The sequence below is a fragment of the Gossypium arboreum genome, chromosome 4 (assembly GCF_025698485.1).
Source record: "Gossypium arboreum isolate Shixiya-1 chromosome 4, ASM2569848v2, whole genome shotgun sequence".
In the NCBI taxonomy this organism is placed as follows: domain Eukaryota; kingdom Viridiplantae; phylum Streptophyta; class Magnoliopsida; order Malvales; family Malvaceae; genus Gossypium; species Gossypium arboreum.
Genome location: NC_069073.1, coordinates 122,372,092 through 122,395,806, shown reverse-complemented (window position 1 = coordinate 122,395,806; position 23,715 = coordinate 122,372,092). Strand labels below are relative to the sequence as shown.

At 31.7% G+C, this 23,715-nt stretch overlaps 4 protein-coding genes and 2 long non-coding RNA genes across 7 annotated transcripts; 4 read left to right on the top strand and 2 right to left on the bottom strand.

Moving 5' to 3' along the window:
* Positions 1–4,330: 4,330 nt before the first annotated feature.
* On the top strand, positions 4,331–7,298 carry LOC108482663 (beta-1,3-galactosyltransferase GALT1-like). The gene is made up of 5 exons (XM_053027241.1): positions 4,331–4,642; positions 4,757–5,520; positions 5,968–6,188; positions 6,284–6,565; positions 7,070–7,298. The coding sequence occupies exons 1-5, from the start codon at positions 4,584–4,586 to the stop codon at positions 7,112–7,114; spliced, it is 1,371 nt and encodes a 456-aa protein (XP_052883201.1). The 5' UTR covers positions 4,331–4,583; the 3' UTR covers positions 7,115–7,298.
* A 4,779-nt stretch (positions 7,299–12,077) lies between these two features.
* LOC108482324 (cyclic dof factor 1-like) lies at positions 12,078–13,933 on the top strand. Its single transcript, XM_017785446.2, has 2 exons — positions 12,078–12,676; positions 12,906–13,933. Exons 1-2 carry the CDS (start codon positions 12,521–12,523, stop codon positions 13,602–13,604), a joined length of 855 nt encoding a protein of 284 aa, XP_017640935.1. The 5' UTR covers positions 12,078–12,520; the 3' UTR covers positions 13,605–13,933.
* Positions 13,934–17,365: 3,432 nt separating this feature from the next.
* Positions 17,366–17,963, top strand: LOC108481741 (probable calcium-binding protein CML46). The gene has a single exon (XM_017784830.2). The coding sequence runs from the start codon at positions 17,430–17,432 to the stop codon at positions 17,895–17,897; it is 468 nt and encodes a 155-aa protein (XP_017640319.2). The 5' UTR covers positions 17,366–17,429; the 3' UTR covers positions 17,898–17,963.
* A 439-nt stretch (positions 17,964–18,402) lies between these two features.
* Positions 18,403–20,234, bottom strand: LOC108480455 (uncharacterized). Its single transcript, XM_017783468.2, has 7 exons — positions 20,048–20,234; positions 19,586–19,804; positions 19,410–19,472; positions 19,192–19,239; positions 19,032–19,085; positions 18,872–18,938; positions 18,403–18,771 (listed from the first exon to the last, which is right to left on the bottom strand). Exons 2-7 carry the CDS (start codon positions 19,766–19,768, stop codon positions 18,671–18,673), a joined length of 516 nt encoding a protein of 171 aa, XP_017638957.1. The 5' UTR covers positions 19,769–19,804; positions 20,048–20,234; the 3' UTR covers positions 18,403–18,670.
* Positions 20,235–20,678: 444 nt separating this feature from the next.
* LOC128291546 (uncharacterized) lies at positions 20,679–21,205 on the bottom strand. Its single transcript, XR_008281386.1, has 2 exons — positions 21,085–21,205; positions 20,679–20,953 (listed from the first exon to the last, which is right to left on the bottom strand). It is a non-coding gene; the product is annotated as an uncharacterized LOC128291546 (long non-coding RNA).
* An 85-nt stretch (positions 21,206–21,290) lies between these two features.
* On the top strand, positions 21,291–22,880 carry LOC128291545 (uncharacterized). Of its 2 annotated transcripts, none has more exons than XR_008281384.1 (2): positions 21,291–21,415; positions 22,492–22,880. It is a non-coding gene; the product is annotated as an uncharacterized LOC128291545 (long non-coding RNA). The 2 variants fall into 2 exon arrangements; XR_008281385.1 differs by having other exon boundaries at positions 21,310–21,415; positions 22,015–22,880.
* Positions 22,881–23,715: the final 835 nt, after the last annotated feature.

The following is a 23,715-nucleotide window of genomic DNA, read 5'->3' as shown; positions in this document are numbered from 1 at the left end:
CATATCATAAAGTTTCACCCTGTTTTGCAAACTGCAACTTTATATATATATACATAATCAAATCCAATTCTGTTGTGTTTGCATTAAGCAGTAACATTTTTGCAAGAACAAGAAATCTAAGTTGTGAATAAACATTTAAGATTTGCACATGAAAACTAGCGAAGTGCTTCCGTATGGAAAAAAAAAACCACACCATAATCTGTACTGTTTTTTTTTTTGCTTTCGCTGTCTGTGTCAAATCAAACAACTATCACAATGTCAGCTTACAGTACACAGATGCCTCTGCCTCACTTCAACTAACTTTCACTATACAAATCTCTTCATATAAATATATAACCTAAAAGAAAAAGAAAAACCGATCAACCAACTCTCACAAATGAACAAAGTATCTTGAGATTTTTACCAGCTTCTAGTTTTGCTTCGCTTTTTCTGCACTGACTGAAGTTGTTTCTTTTCTTTTCTCAGTTCGTCAAGATTTGTTGTGGATAGGATCCGGTCCTCTTCGAAATCTTCTCTTGCTTGATTGATTAGGATCAAACCTGTTGTTCACTGCTGAAGCTTTTTTCTCTGTGTTTATTCCCTTCATGTCAACAACAGCTTTGAGAACACGTCCATTCTTGCTTCCTATTCCATGCTGTGTGAAAACAAGGTCTGATCTTTTCAACCCACAAACTCTGCATGGTTGAATTGTTAATAACCCAAAAAAGATAAGAAACATAACCACTCTTTGACGACTGCAAATCATTTTCCTTGTCTTTCTTTTCTTACAACTCAAACAAGAAGAATACAGGTATGTTTGTTTTCAGACTAATGAAACTGTAATTCTAGCTAATTCCCTCTATTCTTATGTTCCATTCCTGTAGTATATAAGCCTGTTTTTTTTGTACTTTATCTTTTATGTGTGTTAGTGGAGATTGAAAGGAGTTCAAAGCATTAAAGCATGGAGGGACCCATATCAGAAATCTGCAATCTAATAAGGCTGCAATGGAAGAATCTTAGAATGGATGAATAAAGGGGTTTGATGGAATAATAGTAATACCCTTGAGAAGCCAGGTATCTCTCTTTTTTTACCCTTCCATCTCTATCATTTGCAGTTGCTTTTGTCTGCCAAAAAAAACATTAGGCCAACCTGGTCTCTTTGACTGGTCAAATCTCACCATTATTGCCACATCATCCGACCAATCTCATGTGTACATTCAATAGGGACCCACTTGGTCAGCCTCTTCAAGTTTAGATTACATGTTGGTGCCCAGCCAATTAGAGTTAAAATCCATTTCACTCAACCATTCAATTTTTTTTTATCACCATTTACATAAAAACTGCCACAGCTACCTTCTATGGTTCAAAAAGAATAAAATTGAATAGCTTAATGATTATATTATAATGTTTCATAATTGATTGATCGAAAAAATTATTAATAATTGAGTGACTCTTAAAATAGTTTACCCTAGATTACCCTAGAGCTAATACAATTACCCATCCTTTAGTATTAAGAAAAATGTGTTTTCAAACTCTTTTCGGACTATAATCTTAGTTTAAGATTGATTACCAAAATATAATCAAGATTTAATATCACTATCAAATTCTATGAGATTAAGAGGAATAAAGAAAAGGGTGTTTTTGTTTTTTCTTATAAAGAAGCCATGACCACCTATGCACCTACAAGTTGCTAGATTGCTATAGAGGGAAAACAAAAAGAATGCATGTGACATACAACACCCTACAAAAGAAACAAATACTTGCTTTAGTCTCTCTATTTCTAAGATCCTCCTCTCTTGTGAGTCACTTTAGAATTCCAAGCTCTCTTCCCTATGCATCACCAATATGATGATAATCACTAGGGTTTCTTCTGATCTTTATGCTTTTCTTTCTTTGGTTTCTCTTTGGGCAAAACTCTTAATCCACAATCCAATGATTCAACAAGGCCCACTTCAAAAATCAAAACTTCAGTCTCAAAGTACTGTTGAAACTTTGTTGTAGGGACAAGCCCATCTTTGCCTTTATTTCTGTGCCGTTGTTGTCATTGAAATGGAACATTCTTGCAATTTATCCCAAGTTTCCTTGACATGGAAATGAATAAAAAAAAAAACAAAATTTGATGTAATTCTTTGAATGTATCCATTGTAGTGAAAGCATAGTTGGGGGATTGAGGTCAAGTTTGATGAGTGTGTGTAATCAACGCCTTCCTTTTGTTTTTGTTGATAGTTGCTTTATACCATATTTTACTATGGTAGCGGTATCATTTTCGAATTGACAACAACGGATCCATGGCTAATAATGTCTTTACATTGATAGATTCATCAACATGCAGTGGCTGGTTCACATTTCAAATCTAGCCTCACCCTTCTACATGTAAAAGCATCATAAAAATTATTATAGTACTAGGAGTTAGATTGTATTTCACCATTTTATTTAAAAAATAAATAAATTAATTTTGTACGTTAAATTAAAAAGTAAAATTTTATCAATTTTTACTACTAAAAACTGTTGTAGCTAACATACCAGATACTTACACTTGGTGTGCCACATATATCTCATGTTGACTTACAAATACTAATTCGTAATTATAGGAATGAATGAAATTTTCAAAAAAAAAAAGGATCACATATGTGATTAATTTACTCGTTTTTAGTTGAAAAAATAAAATACAATCTAACTCTTAATACAAAATACTTCATAGCACTTTTTAACTTTTTATACAACCTCTCTTTATAAACATAATTATGAGACGTAAAAATAATTCTAAATATATACTATTTTTGTTACATTAATCCAATTCTATTGACATTATTTAAAAGCTTCTTTATTATAGAAATCATGTCACAATAAATGATTAAATAGAAGATGTTATACCACAAATTATGTAAATTTTAATTGTAGTAAAATATTTGAAATAAAAAAACAAACAAATAATAAGAAGACTCCATATTTCTAGATGCCAACTGAAAAAATATTGAAGTTGACTACAAACAAATTTAATTGAACATAAAATATCTTAAAATTAATCCTAACTTTGAGAATATAGTATTAAAATAATAGATGGAGTTTGATTTTCATTAATTTCAAATATAGTAGCTTTATTGTCGAAATCAATTCTTATTGAAATCCAATTTATTATAAACAAAATAATAAGATTTGGTATTTCTTATGATGATCAATCTTTTATTATTGCCTCTTTTAAAATCCAAATTGTTACGTTCTCCATTTTTTGTATTTATTCGAATTTTTAAAAATAAGGAAGACTAGTCCAAGTCAACAACATGAAAACGGTTTTATTTCCCACCAACACCGTTGTTAGCGCAAACCAAAAAAAAATTCATTTTACACCCTTTTTCAAATTCATTTTCGCTTACTAACGTAACTTTTATAGAAAAATTTTGAAATTTTACTAATGTTTTTTACTTAAATTTTGTTATTGGATTTCGACTTCGAGCCGCTTGAATTTTTTTTTATTTTAGTTTGGTTTCCGGGAAAATTTTGAGATAATTCCATGCTGGTGTGGAAGATTTGAATCCTGATTTCCTTTTGGAAAGTTTGAAGTTTGAAACCTATATTAATTAAGGCAAGGTGGTAATGAAGCTAAGTAGTAAGTTCAAGTAGGGAAAAATCATGCCGTTTAATCCTATTTTTGATTAATCAAACTGGTATTTGTTTCCATTTAATTATCTTCTTTTCCTGCATTTTCTCGCCAACCGATCATAGCTATAAGCTGTAACGACTGTTAACTTTCAACTTTTTCCTCTTTTTTTTTTTTTTTTTTTTTACTTTTCTAAAGTCAGATACGGCAATGGCATATTTATGTATTGTTTTTTTTATGAATTTGATGCAAAACAAAAGCAAAATCAAGTTTATAATTTCCGTTGAAAGCATAAAATATTATATTTGGTTCCTGGTCATCAAAAAATTGCATCTTGTTACACTATTGAAAGAAATATATATAACTGTTTGAACTGGGAGTTTGATTAATGGCTTTCTTATTCTACGAAGGATCAGATTCAGCTGTTTGTTTTTGCATTGTGGTCCCTACCAGGATACCACCTTCCCATTGGTCATCAGAACTGTTTTCTAAGTTCTTCCTGTGTGCTACGGGTCTTCTAGTTCATATTACAAATTTCTATATGGCTAAAGTTTATTGTTTATTTCAATAAACAAGAATATAACATGATTATCGAAAGAGCAAATTTAACAACTTCCTCCAATTGGGGTTTCACAGCTTCATGCATTTGACTTGTGCATGTTGGTCAACTACAGCAACTGTTACAAATTGATTGCTGTGTGCTTTGCTAAAACGTTATTTTAGTGTCCTGTAAACTTTAATGGCGATACCAACGTTCTTGAGATGTCTGACACTTGTCTTAGAATAAAGTTGGTATAGCTTATCAAAGTTGAACATGTTGATGTTGAACAACAAAAGTAGATGTCCTGGTCTCCCGTTTCATCTGCTTTCTTGGAGTTGTGTAAATGTTTTGTCGGACTGGTTCTTTCTGTTTGATTGTATTATGGATATATCACTTATATTCAGCGGCAAATTTTGATCCGTTTACAGAACTCTTTTGAATTTTTGTATATCAAGACAGAAGATCATGCTTGCAAAGTGCTCTGAAGAGGTGAGGATGAAAGCTGAAACGCTCCATCTAAAGAGGTGAAATGATCTTTCAACATTTAAATAATGCTTACCAGTTGCTTCCATTTCTCTGGATTTGATCACTATGAGAATAAGCTGCAACACTTAATGATACAATTGTGTGATCGGCAGAATGAAGAAATGGTACGGTGGTACTCTTGTTGCATCTTTGTTTATGTTGCTGGTCCTGAGATATGTTGTCATGAAAAATCCTGTTGAAGAAAGCTATTTGATGAATCCCTTCTCCTCCAACGCAACCAATCCACTTGAATGGGTGCATATCACAGGTTCACCTACAGTTCAATATCCAGTTAATGCTTCTCAAGTGATTTCTGTTGATGCCATAGCTTTCAGTCTCTTTGCTCAAAGGAACCTTTCCGAGGGAGAGCAACAACCTTTGTTTACCTGGAATTTGTTGAAGAACTTAATTAACCATTCTCACGCTTTGCCAAATGGAGTAGAAGCTATCAAGGAAGCTGGAAGTGCATGGAATAGCCTGATGGCTTTGGTTCAAGAGAAAAAACTTGGTTATGCGAATGATAATTCATCTAAAAAAGCAAAAGAGAAGCAGTGCCCTCATTTTCTTAATAAAATGAATGCTACAGAACCTGACAAGAGTGATTATAAGTTGCGAATTCCTTGTGGCCTCACTCAAGGTTCTTCCATTACGATCATTGGCATTCCAAATGGTCTTCTTGGCGATTTTCGCATTGACTTAACAGGGGAAGCACTTCCAGGGGAGCCTGATCCACCAATAATTTTGCATTACAATGTTAGGCTCCATGGGGATAAGATGACAGAGGACCCTGTAATTGTCCATAACACCTGGACTATAGCTCATGATTGGGGTGAAGAGGATCGCTGTCCACCCTCAACTCCTGACAAGAATAGAAAAGGTAGAGCAAAAAGAATTAGAATCTTCTTCATGTTTTACTTCAAATTAAGGTCACTTGTACATTTTATGATCCTTACACGTTCTCTTCATATTTAAGTACTCTTTTTTTACTTTATTCAATACCAAACATGCAATTTTCTCATCTCTTTTGGATGACACATTAACAGAGACTGGAAATTCTGTCAGCTACTTCAACCTATTGTTGACAGCATTAGGCGTCATCTGACCCAAAAAACCTTGATTTCTTAATGAAGTCAATTAACAGCTAGTTGCCTTAGCTTCAGCTATGAAAATGCTTTACCTTAATAATGTGCAGTGGAAGACATTATTTCAAGCTCATATAAATTGCTTCCTCTTCCTCCTTTTCCTTTCTTAATTTTTTTGTATTCATGAGACGTGTAACTGCATCTATGTTCTTTTGAGAGTTAACTCAGTTGCCTTTTTCCAGTGGATGAGTTGGACCAGTGCATTAAGCTGGTCAGTAAAAATGATAACCGGACAGTTAGCCCGCATTCCCATGGTTCAAGGAAGTCTTCAGTGGGGCTGCAAAGGGTTAAGTATTTTCCTTTTAAGCACGGTTCATTCTTCGTTGCTACTCTTAGAGTAGGATTAGAGGGAATACAGATGACAGTTGATGGAAAGCACATAACATCCTTTGCTAATCGTGAAGTAATTTTGTCATCCTCCTCTTATTCATATATTTTGTTAAACAATTAATAGTATCATCAAAATTTATTGCTTTTACTCGTTGCTTTTTTGTTTAGACGTTGGAGCCATGGCTGGTTAGTGAGGTTAGAATTTCTGGAGACTTGAAACTAATTTCTGTCTTGGCTAGTGGTTTACCCACTTCAGAGGATTCCGACCTTACAGTTAATCTAGAGGCACTAAAAGCAATTCCTCTCTCTCATCAAAAGCCAGGGAATCTCTTTATCGGTGTTTTCCCTACTGCTAATAACTTTAAACGAAGAATGGCACTGAGAAGAACATGGATGCAGTATCCTGAAGTTCGGTCAGGGACAGTTGCAGTGAGATTTCTTGTTGGAATGGTATGGTTTCCATATAAATTTATCACATAAAATTGCTATATATTTTGATGCTAGATAGTTGTAGTTATATGGAGAAACCATTGTCGTCAAGCAGTACATGTTCCTAATATATGGTTCTCGATTCATGTTTTCAAGTCATTGTTGCACCCATAAAGCGCTTATGATTTTGTCCCAGCAGAATTACATACTGTCTGTTGGAATTTCCCCAGCCTGTATTTCTGCAAACAGAAGATATCCAGTTAAAGCTTGTACTGTTTTTCCTATCTGATTACACAAAAGAAAAAGTGATAAAATGCCTGTAAATGGCTTTTAAGATGATACAAAGTGAGTCCAGAAATTCCCATGATCCTCATCAGACTCTTAAGTGTTGCTTCTGTCCATAAACAGACACAAAAGAAACAGGAATTAAGAATATTTGCATAATATATATTATAAACAAGATGATTAGGCAAGATGATGATGATGATGATTTTTAACTGTCTGCCCCTCCAACTTGATTGACAGCTTCAACAAATCTTTGATGAAGTTGAGGAGTCCACTTTAACCTAGGCTTTGTGTCAGTTGACAGAACCAAGTTCATGTTTTGATGACCCATGTTTTTGATGTTGTTGTGTAAGAGAGACATGAAGGCACAACAAAGCTTAAACTCATATATTATGTTTAGCTGTACTTCTCTTTATAATTTAGGAAACATTGATAGGGTTGTATTGGAGAGGGAATATATGCCATCAGCTGTGAATCTTTCTTTTTCTTTAATTTCTTCTTTGTTCTTTGACTTGAAAGGGGGTTGGATAGATGGAGAGAATCTTTGATGCAGCAAACACATCAATCTGAGTCTAAAAAGGAGAGAAAGGAGCAAAAAGTGCATGGTTTGTTTCCATTTCCTCGTTTCTTTTTTTATTTCTCGAATTTAAATAGCAGTCACCATGATATTTACTATCGATATTCATCGTAATTAACCGTGATAACATTCTTACATCCGCAATGATGATGAACATGATACGACTTAAACGTATATTACAATCTAAACCCCAGATCCCAGCTTGATGAACAATGGAAGCAACTTTTCCACACTATTGAGAAGCTTTCAAGTGAAAAGGCAATAGACAAGATGCCTATAATGGATGCTTATTTCCTTTTTGATGACTGAAAGTGAAAAACCAAATGAGTAATGGCTCTTTTGTTTTTATATGGTATGGTACTTTGTTTTTGAAGTGACTAAGTGGCAGATTCTTTTTGTTGTATGTATGGATATGGATGTGGGAATCAAAGAATCTAATTTTAGATTTTTGTTTGTCTCTGAATCAAATCAGCTCAAACTGAGGTTTGCAAAAACCCTCTTCTCTGGAAATTAAACCAAAAGTAACAGGATTCTGCAAGTTTACTCCATTACAGGACAATTTCAGCTCCTTGTTTTTCTTTTACACGTTATCATTAGGGCTGACAGCTTGACATACAATTCCATTTGCAGCTTGGGTTTTTACCTTATCATCAAAAGCATCTATCAATCAATGTCCAATACCATCCAAGTGGCGTCTCAAAGTTAAAATCCATGCATCATCACATCAGGTAAAAGCCAGCCAGGCTCACATACATAAACAACTTACTTGACATAATCTTTTAGGGTTCAAAAACTTCTCCCAAAAATATATGTACATGTGTTATATTTAAGTTAGCATTTAATGTTTAAGTTGAATTGATATCATATTGATTTTTTAAAGATTTAATTAAAATGTTTATAACTTGTAATGTTGGGTGAATTAATTCATAAAGTTATGAACTTGAGTTCCACACAGGCAAACCCACATTATCAAGGCAATTGGTTTCCCATAAGAATTTAAGAGATTCTTGGGCTCCAATGAGAAAGACCAAAGGTCAAGCTGTTGTAGGGCTACTTGATGATGCAAAAAATAGATTTACTAGTCAATGTATGGTTCCATGGCCGTAATTCTAAAGTTATCATCACTTACTTGTTCACTCTCCTCAATGCAAATTATTCTAACTTTATTTTATTATTAATTATGGACATAATTTTCAATATTTAGAGCTTGGTTTGGATGTTGAAATTATATAGCTAATTTTAAATTTAATTATTATTAACATCTTTTTTGAGGAGGTAGGTTTTGGGTTTGTAAGAGTTTTGGCGCTTAGGGACACATATATTGGTACAACATTTTAAACTAAAATTTAATATTTTTATATTTACTATTTTATAATTAAATTTAAAATAAAATATAACCATTTAATTAAGTTATTGAAAATAATTAATAAATTTAAGATTAACAATTTCATATAAATATATTTATATGCTTGTAATTGAGATATATTTACATGTGTAATATATATGAAGATATTTAAAATACAGATAAATTGAAATGATATATCGAAACACATTGATATCAAATATATAATGATACCGAACAAAAATGATACATTCGATATATAAGAACATTGTTGAAGGGCAAGTTACACAAAATGTCACTAAGTTATTAGTAAGTTTACATTTTGGTCACTCAACTTCAAAAAGTTACAAAATGGTCACTAAACTAGTTGAAAATTTTCATTTAAGTCACCGGGTTGTTAAAATCGTGGCTTTCTGGTCTTCTCTATTCTAATTGCTTGCACAATCAAAAGTTCGCATTCCCTTTCTTTAATAATTCATTTTTTTTTCCTATGAAACAACTTTCTTCTCCGGCAATCAGATCAACTCGGATATAAGATATATTATTCTACTCATTGATGAGTATTGATCCGCCGTACCAATTGTCGAATCGTCACTTGAAGCTTACTAATCAGACTTTTTAAAAAAGAAAATTTAACAGCCCAATAACTTAAATAAAAACTTTCGAATAGTTTAGTGACTTAAATGAAAATTTTCTAATAATTTAATAATTATTTTATAATTTTTTGAAGTTGAATGATCAAAACATAAATTTATTAATAATTTAATGACTTTTAAGAGTAATTTACCCACAATTGACTTTAGTATTGGAAGTTTTTGTTATTTCTTAATGCTTAGTGCTTGTTATGGAAATCAATATAAGGAAGAAAAACAACTGGAAGTGGAAACATGAAAGGTAAAGGCAAGAAGAGGTAGTGGTCTGCACACTACAAAACTTTAAGGTTTCAAGTAACTGTCAATTCATGATTTTTTTCAAAAAATTATATGGCTTCGGATCCATAACCCATCTTATCACTATATTTATAGTCCCACACCCTTTATCATTACCTCCTTTTCTTATCTTTAAAATATGTTTGCAATTTTTATACTTTTAAATAATTTGAATAATTTTATTTTTAAAAATATTTTTATATATTTAAATTTTTAAATTTTTAAAAGATAATTAAATATTAATATATCATTCATGTGATAATTTATATGTAGCACAAATTCTTTCATCATTTTATAGTGATTTAATAAATTAAACACAAATTTAAGGTTTGAAAAGGACAAAAATAATTAAGAGCTATAATAAGTAAAAAATTATTATATTTTTATTTTAGAGAAAGGAAAGTAAGAATGTTGTGGGGATAATGTCCAATATCATAATGTTATGATTGTCAATGTCATTGCCATTGCTATCATGCTATAGTGTTGAAGGGCATTTAAAATATTAAATTTTGCAAAAATCCCCAACACCCTTTATCATCGTATTCCTTCAACAAAAGCATTCTTATTGAATTTTTTCCCTAAAATAACATTTCTTATTATTTGATTGATTTATGGGTGTGAATATTCATTCCTTTCAGCGATGATTGAATCTGACAAAAAATAAGATATATTTTCAAAAAGAAATGCAATAAATTTTAATAATTTACATCAATTTCAAATTATTTCATTTTATAGATAATTATTTGATACATTGAATTTCAAATTTTTATTTCCAAAAAGTAAGAAATCTTAATTGAAATTTAAAATTTTAAAATAAATAATATTAACATTATCAATTAAAATTAAATTTAATTAAATATGTTTTAAAAACCATAAAAATAAAAATAATTTATAAACAATTGTAAATTTTATTAAAATTTATAAAATAACATAAGTTATAAGTATATTAAATTTCTACTTAAATAAAATTTTAAACTAATATAAAATATTTTTAAAAATAAAAATAGAAATTAAATTTAAAAGATTATTATTTTTAAACACATATTAATACACTTAGAAAATTAAATTTAAAATATTTGTTTACATAACAGCTTTTAAAATTAATAAAATATTGTAAATTTTTAAAACATAATATAAAAATACTGATAATACAAACAATGATAAAATTTATTAAAATTTTAAAATAATTTAATATGATTTAAGTTACACAGGTAAAAAAAAAAAGTTAAACAAGAGAAAGATTTAGTACAAAAATTTGGACATGTGGCGGTCACTGAAAATTTATGTTTCCTGCATTTCCAGCAAATGAAAGCCACTAGAAAAGAAGAATCTTTTGCAACCCCGTCCCCGGCCCGCGATGGAAGAACCGAAGATACCAGTTGCCGGTCAACTCCGTAGTCTTACGTGGCGGAACATCATTAGTTGAACAAGTGAACGGCAGAGATGACGTGTGTTAAAATGAACCTTTTTTAAGTTTTTCACCAAAATGTGCTGAGCTGTACATGACCCGCCAGGTGGGTCACTTGACATGTGGTTCTTTTCTTTCATGTCGGCAATTACAGGTTGTATAAAACAAAGCTGAATTTGCAAATAGGGACGGGAAAAACGCCTCTCCAGTCCCTTTCAATTTCAACATTGAGTAAATTAGTATTTTAAAAATTTAAAATAATTCAATTACTATTAATTTTAAAATTCAGCAAATAAAATGGCCAATTACAATATTAATGTTTTTTTCAAGTGTGTATAATTTTGATTCATATAATAAATTTAGTTATCGATATTTATAATGTTTTGGTCAAATTTGTTAAACTAAGACCGATTGATAAAATCGTAAACTTTGAAGACTAAATTTATTCTTATACCAATAAAAATATTTACAATTGATTTAAAATATTAACGTTCTGATTAGTTATCCTTAGTTGCTTATTTTTAAATTTATCATTAAGCTGGAGTAAGTAGCAAATATTTTAAGCGCACATATTAGTTAATCTCTTACTATCATAGTTCTTATTTTATATAATTATATAGAAAAACATATTGCTTACAGATTTAAAAATTTTACATGTATAATAGTGATTTTTAATTGTTATTTAAATAATAATTTTATAAAAATATATTGTTGTGCATTTGCATGGGATAAAAAATTAATTTTACTTTTAAATTTAAATTAATATTTAATGCTAAAAGTTGAACACGAAGCCGAAAGAGAAATTTTACTAATTAAAATTTAACAACTAATTTAAAATATAGAAACACAATTAACCCAAATTATTTTATATTGCATCACTTGAGAATAAATTAGTATTTTTTTATTTTTAGAAAAAACAATCATGTTTGAGTTTGGCAAAGAAGAATAGTTTGATTTGATTGGGGTTAAGGAGTGAGGAAATGAAGTTTGATGTGAATTACGGAATAATGTTATTCAAAAGAGTGAAGACAATCATTTGATGAAAGAAAAGCGAGTAATTGAGAAGAGAAAGGTCAGATAGTCGTAAAGGAAGCTACATCTGATATGGCATCCAATACACTATATACTTGTAGAGTGGGCAACAAAAGCACCATCTTTTTCAGCAATTTGGAGCAGTACACACACCATGAAAAGATCTTCAACTCCACCAAATTTGTGGCTCTTAATTGTTCCCCTCTCTTGCTTATGTGGCATTCCTTCCCCACTCCAAATCTCATTCACTGCTCCCATTCCCTCCATTAAAATCACCAAAACATACAGCTTGTCAGTGCCAGGGATCCACAGTTTTTAATCATTTATACCACTGGTAATGATTTTCTGAAAAAAACATAGATGAAGTGAAAGAAACCTTTGCTGTACTACACAGAAGAAGATCATGTCTAATGATCACTCTTGTGCTGCTATAAAGCTGTTTGGAAAGATGATTCAATTGCTGCCATTAAACCAGGATGAAGCTTTAGCTGGTAGAGATGACTGCTGTGATACAAATCTCCTCTCTTCATCTAATTCTTTAGCTTCCATGGTGGACCAGGTAGCTCAACTTAACTCTGTTTCTGTATTTTGTTTTTCCTGCAATTCTTAATGGCTTAGGCTTTCGGCAATTCCAAGAATAACCCATTGTTTACCAAGTCATAATTGTTAATGGGTTGGTTCCACTTTCTTGCCCTCTGATACATATATATGTATGTTCATCTGATAGTTCTTGGACTGAATTGAATGAGTTTGCTCTGTTTTGAGCTCAATATATTTCTGGATTTTAGGAATCAATGGAGAACAGATTCCACAAGGATAAACATGAAGAGATGAGATCAGAGGATATAAAAGATGACTCCGAAGCTTCATCCCTGCGAAGCTCTAAGAATGGTGAAACAACATGTTCACAACAAGACACGACAAGGAAGAAGCCTGATAAGATGCTCCCATGTCCACGATGTAATAGCAAGGCAACCAAGTTTTGTTACTTTAACAATTACAACGTCAACCAACCTCGCCATTTCTGTAAAAACTGTCAGAGATATTGGACTGCTGGAGGCACCATGAGGAACGTCCCGGTCGGCGCCGGTCGTCGCAAAACAAAGGCCTCTTCTTCTCTACACTTCAATCATCAATGGTTTCCTTCTAAAGTAGCATGTTTTTCAAGGCCTTTTCCATGGGATGTTCCAATGGAAAGCTATAATATTCCAGTTTCTCCAACGGTACTGGGGAAACATTCAAGGGATGAACCCAACATGGATTCAACAACTTTGAGAATAATAGATGATGGTGGTGAGACCAACAAAAGCTCAATGTTGACAACACCGATGATGAAAACCAAGAACACCAATTCGGGAGGTTTATTCAATGGCTTTCAATCAAAAGGCAACGATGAAAGAAATTACAGAGTTGTAGAAACATTCTCTGTGTTGAGGGCTAACCCGGCAGCATTGTCTCGATCACTCAACTTTCATGAAAAAACATGAAAAAGAATATTATGTCAGCAATTGATGGATCTAGTGCTTTTTTGCCTAGCTTGACCACAAATGATCAACCATGTCATGTACATAAATTTTCTTTTTTGGTTTCTGTAAAATTGTCCTAAAATATTCAGTTTTTCATTTATGCCCTTTCCATCTTTTGCTGCTATACGATAAGAAAATAGCAGCAAATCATGGATTCTGCTATAAATTGTGAGGAAAATCAGAAAATGGGTGCCTAAAGTTGCAGTAGTTGATCAATGGGAAGATAAGGCCACCTCAAAGTTATAGTCAATTTCTTAGCTCATAGCTAATTTATGCAGTTATGAAACAAATACTAATCCCAATATCTACCACTTTTTTTTGGAGGCATCAAATTTAAATTATAAATTTTGCTAGAGCTAAAAATATAATTTAGTAAATTATTAATTTAAATTTTATAATATTTCAAGAAATTAAATTATATTTTTTAGTTTATTTTAAAGAAGTCATAATTAAATTTTAAATTTTATGGGAATCGAAATACAAAATCACCCTAAATTAACTTAAAACTGTTCAATTTTTAAGGGGCTTCGTTGGGGAAGCCCTTACCTTTACCCCACCTTAACACCTCTTGATCTCTTATTCTAAACTGGTTTGTATGTCCGCCCTATGCATGTGCTAATATAGTGTATAAAAAATATTATTTTATTTCACCAACAAAATATATATTATTTTAAATTAATGACAGCATATTCTAATTTTAGGTTAAAGGAGTGAAATAATGGAAAATAAGAGGAGGGAGAAAAAAAGATTATTTTGTGTGTTTTTAATATGTTTATTAAGTGATTCACTATAATACTATGATAAAAAAAGTAAAACAATATAATATAAAATTTGTATTTGTTAATGCAAAATGTGATTCACTATGAAACTAAATAATTTATTTATTATATTAATATACTTAATTTTCTTAAACTTAAGAAAAAATATATTATATAAAATTATTTCAAAATCTAATTTTATGTATGAAATACAATAATCTTGATATATATTAATTTACCTTAAATATGTAATTAAGTTGATTTAGTGTATTCAATGTAATTGATAGTAATAAAAGATTTAATATTATTTTATATATTAGATTTCTTGATACTTAAGTTTAATTTTAATGTAAAATTTAATAGCCATACCAAACAATATCGTATAACCAATGATTATTTAACACATGTTTTAGTAAAAAAGCATAAGATATTAATTTGGATAAAAAAATTAATTCAGATATCAAATTTGAATATTGAAGTTAAACTCTAAACCAAACATTACAGTCAAACTTAGTTATCAAATTAAAACAAAAAAATTCTCAAGTACCAAATTAAATATTAAAACTAAATCCAAGTACCAAATAGGATATTAATCCAAAAGAAAAATGGTGTAGGCCCTTATAAAAGCAGATAACCATGAATGAGATGTAGTGTAAATGTGAAGCAGCTTTCTCTTTCAAACCCCAAAGAATGAAAGCAACCCAGTTGTACAAAGCAGAAAAGACGAGGATATAAAGTAGTTCTTTTTTTGCAATGCCTTTTTGTTAAAAAGATAGGTAGATATACCTAAAATAAATAGCTCCATTAACCATACCAACCGTGCATGATTAATTTAATAATTCCGTAACCTCAAAGTTGATCGATAGTGACCTTTCTCTTGTTTGCTTTTTCCTCATTCCATCCAGTAGTTGTGTGTGTATATATATATATATAATGAGATTGAAATCTGTTGCTTGTTCCCAATATATGTATCGGCAGAAAAGCTGAAATTAATATTAAAATATTTTGATGAAATTGAAGAGAAACCACATAAAAAGGCTAACTATCAATGAACCTGACCTCACCCACTTATTACTACACATCTTGTCCAACGTTGTAACTTGCAATGAAATTTCCTTATTGCCTTTTTCCTTTTCATAAGATGAATCCAGAGCGCCTAAGGACTTGAGTGGTTTTAAAAATAAATTTTTTATTTGTAGTAATGATTATTCTTTCACTCAGGTAGGGATGAAGTTCAAAAATTGTTTTGAGAGTAATAAATAAATAAAACGAATTTGAGAGGACAAAATATAATTATACCATTATATTAACTTATAATTTTTTTAAAAAATAAAAGGTTTAATACATAAATTTCTATTTTTTTAGGCCAAAGTCACTGCTTGTCCCCTCCCTCCACCTGCTTACCATGAGCTGGGATCGGACCCCGACTATAAGATTAAGAGACAAAATGAACAATCACCATCATACTTTATGGTTGTTCCCAATGTTTTTGGTAATTTATTAAGTCAGTTTCTCAATATATTTGATAATCTAAATATAAATATAGTCCACCATCTCTATAATAACTTCATTTGTTTGCAAAGATTTTATTTGTTATAAAGAGGTAACTATTATATCCCTATAAAATACATGTTATTATAGAGATATAATCATTGTAAACCTATCATAGAATTCATATTGTGAATGTAAAAAATAGAATGTCAGGACAATATATCGCAAAGAAAAGAGATTAAAACACCTTATTCTAATCAATATCAAATAGATGGAGTTTAATAAGGTTTAAAAAAACTTATTCTAAAATAAAATAAAAGAAGCGCAGTTCTATATGGATTTTACTTTTATTTTATTTTACAACTGTATTTTATTTAAACAATGATTCAGGTCACTCAATTCTAACAGTGAATTTCCTTCAAATGAAGAAAGTGGGAATCAAATCAACAATATTAAAAAAAAAAAACGTGTAACAGATGCATGCATTATTGCTTTTATGCATATTTTATTTTACATTATTTCACATGATTAATTACAACGTTCATAAATATAACAAGCTTAATTAATCAAGTATGAGTTATCAAATTAAATAAATTAAAGTTATTAAATTTAAGTAATCAATTTATAAGTTTATAATGTTTCAAACTCATAGTAGAATACATTCTTTCACATGATTAATTATAAAGTTTATAAATCTAACAAGCTCAATTAATCAATAAGAGTTGTCAAATTAAATTAATTAATTTATCACGAGTTATTAAATTCAAGTGATTAATTTATAAGTTTATAATATTTCAACCTCACAGTAGAATATATTTATTAATATGATAAATTATAAAGTTAATAAATTTAACAAATTACTCAATTAATCAATATGAGTTATCAAATAAAATTAATTAATTAATTTATAATGAATTATTAAATTTCAATAATCAATTTATAAATTTATGATGTTATAAATTTATAGTTGAATATTTAATTAAGCAACTTAATTTTTTATTAAATTGATATTTTTAATGTCAGATATAATAGAAAAATTATTAATAGATTTTTTAATGTGAAAATTAAACATTTTATTGAATAAAAAAAAAAGGCAAATGCACTACATTTGGTTTGCATGTTCGGAGAGAAAAAAATTGGTTGCTTCAATAGATGAAAAAAGAATAAAGGTTTTCCGCAAGTGAAGTTAAATTCAACCTACTTGACTTGAAATGGATTTATTATTCTTTGTAAATTGTATTTCTTGAGAAAACAAAACAAAAGCATGGTCAGTCAATCAATAAAATCCAAATAGAAGAAAATTACCTGGAAACTTTCCCGCAAGTTTTATGTTTTTTTGGCACGTATTGTATGGAAATTCCTTTTCCGCGATTCATTGTTTGTCATACAAAGCTTAAACTTCTACGAAACCATGCATGCATGTAAGAAAATTTGAAGTTGACTCCTCTTCGTCAATCCTTAAGTATTATATAAATGCACCCAAGAAAAGCCTGATTTTTGGATAAGGTAGTAGCCAATTTCTTTCTACAATAGGGACATGAAATTCCATAACTTTATGTCAAATTTGCTGCTCTGCTACTTTCAACCCTTATTTTCCAAGCCCAAAACTTGTGAATTAGCTCCAAAGTTGAACATGGAAATCAATGCTGCCATGGGCGACAGTGAGAAACTAAGCAAAAGCGACGTAAAAGTGGTGATGGAAAGGCTGGGAATGAGGTACGAGATAGAGAGGAACGATGGTGCCGATGAGTTGTTGGGTGAAATGTTTGGTGATGAAGAGCCTGGGTTGGAGGAGATTAAGGAAGCGTTTGATGTTTTCGACGATAACAAAGATGGGTTTATCGATGCGACGGAGCTGCAAAGGGTGCTCATTTGCCTAGGCGTGAAAGGGAAGATGGTGACGGTGGAAGAGTGTAAGAGGATGATAAGGGTGGCTGATGAGGATGGAGATGGTAGAGTTGATTTCAATGAGTTTTTGAAATTTATGCAGACTTGTTTTTGTTGAACCAACAACGTTGTTAACTTTTCTTCTTCTTTTTTTTAACATCCACTATGAGTGACATTTTTGTAAGTTAAGTGTTCTCTTTTCTTTTGTTATTTGTTATTTGTGCATGCTTATTACTATCATGGCTTTTAGAGTGCCTTCTTGGTATCGTAAGTAGGTTTTGGTGCCAAAATGTGACATGATTTAAAAGAAAATCACACAATAAAAACAAAATACTCTTAACCATAATAAAACTCTTGCAAATTTACCATTTATTCTGATACAAAGAAGAGCCTTAATTAAGGCCATATTCAGCTAAAGCTGATCAAAATGACCCCATAGGATGATGTAAAAGATGATCCTATAGCCCAAATGGCACTGCTACATCAATTCCCCTGCCCACACAATAAAAACAAAACAATAACAAAACTAAACCCAAAATGATCTTCTCATTTTCACCTAGGAGCCCATCATGAATTGGTCCTATAAATACAGTCTATATAAGTGAAACAAGTTAACACCATAGTTTTTGAAGCACAAGAAGATATAGAGAACATTATTACAAGGGCTTTGCTTTTACCAATGCAGTTAAACTTGAAATTACAGATGCTCATTAAAAATACAAAAATCCTCCCCTGAAAAAGCTCACTTTAACTCCTCTTCCGTTTCTATATTTATTGCTCCCACCAACAATAAAAGTGGTGGCTCAGATACAGTCAATGGTTGTTACAAACAACAAAAATAGTAGCACTTAAATCTAAAAAGTGATCCAAACTCCACAGTTGTGGCTCATGTCATGTTTCATCACCATCACCATGAACATGCTCCTCTGTTCCAGAGTTTATAGTATCATTGTCCCCCTCCAATGTGCAGCTTTGATCCTCGGAAGATGAAGCTGTGAGACACAAGAAACACATGACTCCGTCATATCTCCATACTCATGTCCGAGTATGTGTGATGTTGCTGTCTGAAAAATAGAATTGATCCTCTTTTACCTTCATTATCATCTTCTGCAGGTGCATAAACCGACCGTCTCGAACGCATTTGCTGGTGTGGGGTAGGCTGGGAATCACAAAACAAACCCTTGGTAAATTTAACAAGTACTAGCTACAGCTCCCGAATCCGGATAACATAAAACACTAGAGAAGATCATGCCTGTAATTTGGGGCGCAATGCTTCAAGTGGTCCTTTAGGCTTTTGTGATCCTTGCTGTTCAACATGTGACCAAACATATAACCTTAGTTTAAACTACTATTGCCATTCAATATCAAAACCTGAAGCAACTCAGACTTATGCCATAGTTTCTATACTTTACCTTTCCTAGTGCCCAATCAGCTGAATCAAAAAATGCACGGTCATGGTTCTAGCAGACAATTCAAATGTTCCAGTCAGCAACCGAGGACGAATTGTGTTATTTTAACTCTTCATTTCTCTTTACGTATATATAAACATAGGTATAGAAAGATAACTCGGATACATATACGTATTAACATTCAAGAAATATTGTATAAATAAGAGTCAAAGCACAGAAACCTTGGATATTAAGGTTGGCTTTTTAGGTAATAAACCTCCATACTTTTTTTTGATTGCTTCTTCCTGTAAAAGTCAAAACAAAAGAATTAAAAGTTTACTATTGAAATAGATATATCTATACATATATAACCATGAAGAATTCAGAACCACATATTACAGACTTTCCATTTCCTTACCTCCTCTGTGGCTGAGGGCATCAGATTCTTTTCATTTTCATTTTCATCTGAATCTTTTAACTCTTCAGATACAGCAACTTCTTCACCAAAGATTTGATCTTTACCATCATAAACTTGAGTTTTTTCACCATCATTCATCACTTTCTTCTCCTTTACACCCTCAACATCATTAGTTTGTGACATTTTTTTACTTCTTTTTTCACAGTCAATTGCTGGTCACTGTAAAACACACACAAAGATTCCATATGAGTTACAGAGTTGAAGGGTCAGATTGAAGACAAATATTGTCACTTTCTGATCACAATCAATATTGGAAAACTGGAATTATCGAAAGATGAACTAAAAATACTAAAACCCCATTAAAATCAACCATATCTGCCACCTTTTAAACACTACAAAATAAACAAGACCCAGAATACAAAATTTCAACAAATTTTGTTAAAAAAGTATTAAGTGATTTACCTGATGAAAGATCCAAGAGGGAAGCTTGATGGAAAGAGTGAAGGGTTTTGATCACCGACTTCAATCTCCTGTATCTTTTAACTATATCATCAACATGAAACCTGAAAAATACGCAGGGAACATCTTACATGTTGGGGTAGGGGGGATAGTCTTGGGCTTTTTGCTTGGCTTGGGTTGGGTTACAATCTCAGCTGGTTTGAAACAAGGGCCCAAATTCTGTTGATAGATTACTTGCTTCCAGTATTTATTCTGGGCCACTTGAGTGGTCCTCCTAATTGATCGAATCTGTATTTGTACTTGTAAATTTTTTATACCGGAAGCATATAAAATGCAAGTGGGTGCCATCATATCAGCCCCCATGACAACCATACTCATAAAATCAGCAGAGGGTCCCCCAATATCCACCATTGTCTCCATTCTTTTTACATCATAGCTCGTTGGATTTGTTCATTTAATCCTTCTTATTACTCTGCATAACAATTATTTTAAGCTTGAGCATGAGATTATTTTGGTCAATTAGCAAAACTATGATCAAATTGTCAATTTGGTACTTTTTGTAAACTTCTGCAAATAGTGGAGTTCCTTATCCAGAACCTCAAAAACTAGTTGCGGGTGTGACTAGGATAGCATATACGCAATAAGATACTGTCAGCTTTTATTTTTTCTTTTTTTCTTTTTTTGTATAAAAGAAGTTCGAAAAATACTCATGTTAGTTCTTAAAAGTAATTACATGAATTAATAGAAGTAAATTATCGTATTAGTTGGATGAAATTAACACGTTATAGGGCTTTTACTATGCTGACTGCAGGACCCATGCAGTGGTCACATCCACTCACCCAAGGCCTTCACGTATATATGTCAACCTCATTCTCCATTATATGGCACCCATTGTTCTTCAAACTCTTTCTGCAACACCAAAACAAAAAAAAAAAAAAAGAAATCAAACCTCCATTTTCAAACTCCTGAAATAAACAAAATGAAAATCTCTTATTTAGAAACAATTCTTGTTCTTTTTAGCTTTGTTGCCTAAAACATACGCTGATACATTTATGGATCGATGCCGGATTTCTTCATCTAAGGTCTAGCATGTTTAAATGAGGTACAGTACTGCAGCCAAGGATGACTTGCCGGCCGGCTAAGCTATCTCTTCCATATTATATTCTGTTATTATGTTCATTTTATTGCCAAAGATTTGAACAAGACTGTAATACATAAATGAAACAAAACCTTTGGAGGAGATAACATCGATCCGGCAAGTTGTCCTCGGCTACAATTCTGTCTCATTTTCACTTGTTACATCTATGATGATAATAGACTGGAAATGCTGAAGAATATGGAGCACTTTCACATGCACAGTCAAGTTACGATGTAAGTTTCCATGCTGGTATACATATATTAATACGATCTAGATATAGCATTTTCACTCATTTTATCATGTATGAATGTCAATAATGTATGAAACAAGTGGCTGGTGTTTTGCAAATATGACAAAATCATCATCATAAGAGATAAAGATGATGGTTTCCATTTCAAGAACGGTAACCAAGTTCTGCAATTTGCAAAAGTGTCAACATGTTGCATGGACAGAATCAAAGGTACCAAATCTGTAGGGCCATCATTTGGTCCTTATTAACCGTTTGGATTCCAAGTGTATGGAAGGAACGAGGCAAGGTACATGATTTAAAGAGACCAGTGTTTCCTTTATCTACAAAGACATGATTACATCAACTCAGGCCCCCACCTTACCCCACCCCCGGCTTTTTCTTTTTTGGTTATTAATGCTGATACAGCTTGGACATATCATTATCATCCACTTTATTGTTCTATGGAAAGGGTACCTTGCAATTTAGCTACGCTAAAAAAAATGGGTCATTTCCATCGTTTGAAACGAATTAAGATTGACAGATTTTTAGCTTGCTAAATATAGAAGCTGGCATGACTGGCAATGTGGTCCCTTTTTTAACCAGGAATGCTTGGGATCCAAAGGAAAACAATGTTGAATCCCCATCGAACACGATTAAGGCACGAGAAGCGACATGTTTTTGGTTTACATTTGGTTGAACAAGTTGCAGTAGTGAAAATTTTCCAATGCTGTGAAAAAAAAAGAGGACACTTTAGCTAGGTACAGTCACGTGTGACGTGCATAATGGTTAAACCAGCCTGATAGAGGGTCCATCATTGCGTACAGAAAATTAAAATTATCACAAGGTTGAGATTTTTAGGCCTAGTTTCTCTGTCATTGAAGGTACACTGTCACATAAAGATTCATCTTCCCTATGTAAATGTCCTTTAGTTCAGGTTTCATAAGAGATAATTAATCACCATAAATTGGAAACTTTCAAGGTCTCTTTGATACAACAATATTATATCAGATTAGCTTCCATGACATAGATTTACTTTTTTTAAATCTGCATATCTTTCAAGCTGCTCTATCTTGCAACTAGTTTCAGCACCACTAGAACCTGGTGGAACATCCAGCTAGGCGACCGTATCTCGATCCGTGGGGTTGCTATGCTGTGATGCTATGGCCATGGAGAATATAGGAACACAAGCAGAAGGCTAATGCATTTTCAATTTGCCAACATTTTCAACCCCTTCTGCAAGTACCATCGCCTGAAATTGCAAGCAGCAGTGAGGAGTGCACTACAAAATGCTCCGGTCTGGTGCCGCCTTTACTGTCAAAGATTGTCTGCTTAAAACATATCCATAACTTACAAAAGCTGCAAAAAAAGAAACAATACATGTCATAAAAGTTTAAGAGTTGTTGATCACTGTATCTATGTTGATAAGCCTATTTAGTCAAATCTAAAGAAAATCCAGATAATTCCTTCAATATATATATCATGTAGCAAATGTGTGCCTCAAAATACTCTTCCATCATGTAGCCCAAACGAATGGGTCCAATTTAGGCCCATGAAAGCCAGTACGAGGATATTGGGCTGAGTTTTATCAAACCTTTTGTTTCTTTGAAGCCCGCTTTTACATACAAACACAATCAATTCCAAAAATTACAAAATAGCCATGAAACTATTTGAAAATTTTCATTTAAGTCCTAACCTATTCGAAAGTTTTTATTTAAGTCATTATATTGTTAAGTTTTTTTTTTAAAATCCAGCTAGCCAGTTCCAAGCGACGATTTGACGATCAATTTAATGTATCGGTACCCATCGGCGAGTAGAATAACATATCTTAGATCCAAATCAATTTGATGGTCAATATTGAAGATTGGAGAACAAAATTATTTAAAATTTGGTTCATAGATTCCCAACATTTAAAGCTATTTTATGAAAAAATTTAACTGTAGAAGAGAAGGGGATGAAAGCTTTCAATTGATACAAACAGTGCTAACAGAGAAGACCATACAACAATAATTAAAATAGATTGGTGACTTAAATACTTTTTTTTGAATAATTTAATAACTATTTAATAAATTTTTAAAATTAATGTACCAAAATGTAAAATTACTAATAATTTAATACTCTAAAATAAAATCAACCAATCAAACCAAATCAATGGTGGACGCTAAATCCACTCCATCACAAATTTATTTAATATACGAACCCTAAAGTTAGCTTTAAACTTCAATTTTATACGAGTTTTTTAAGTGAATTTGGTTTCAATGATGAATTTATTAATCATATATACCAATTAATATTTGACACGTGTAT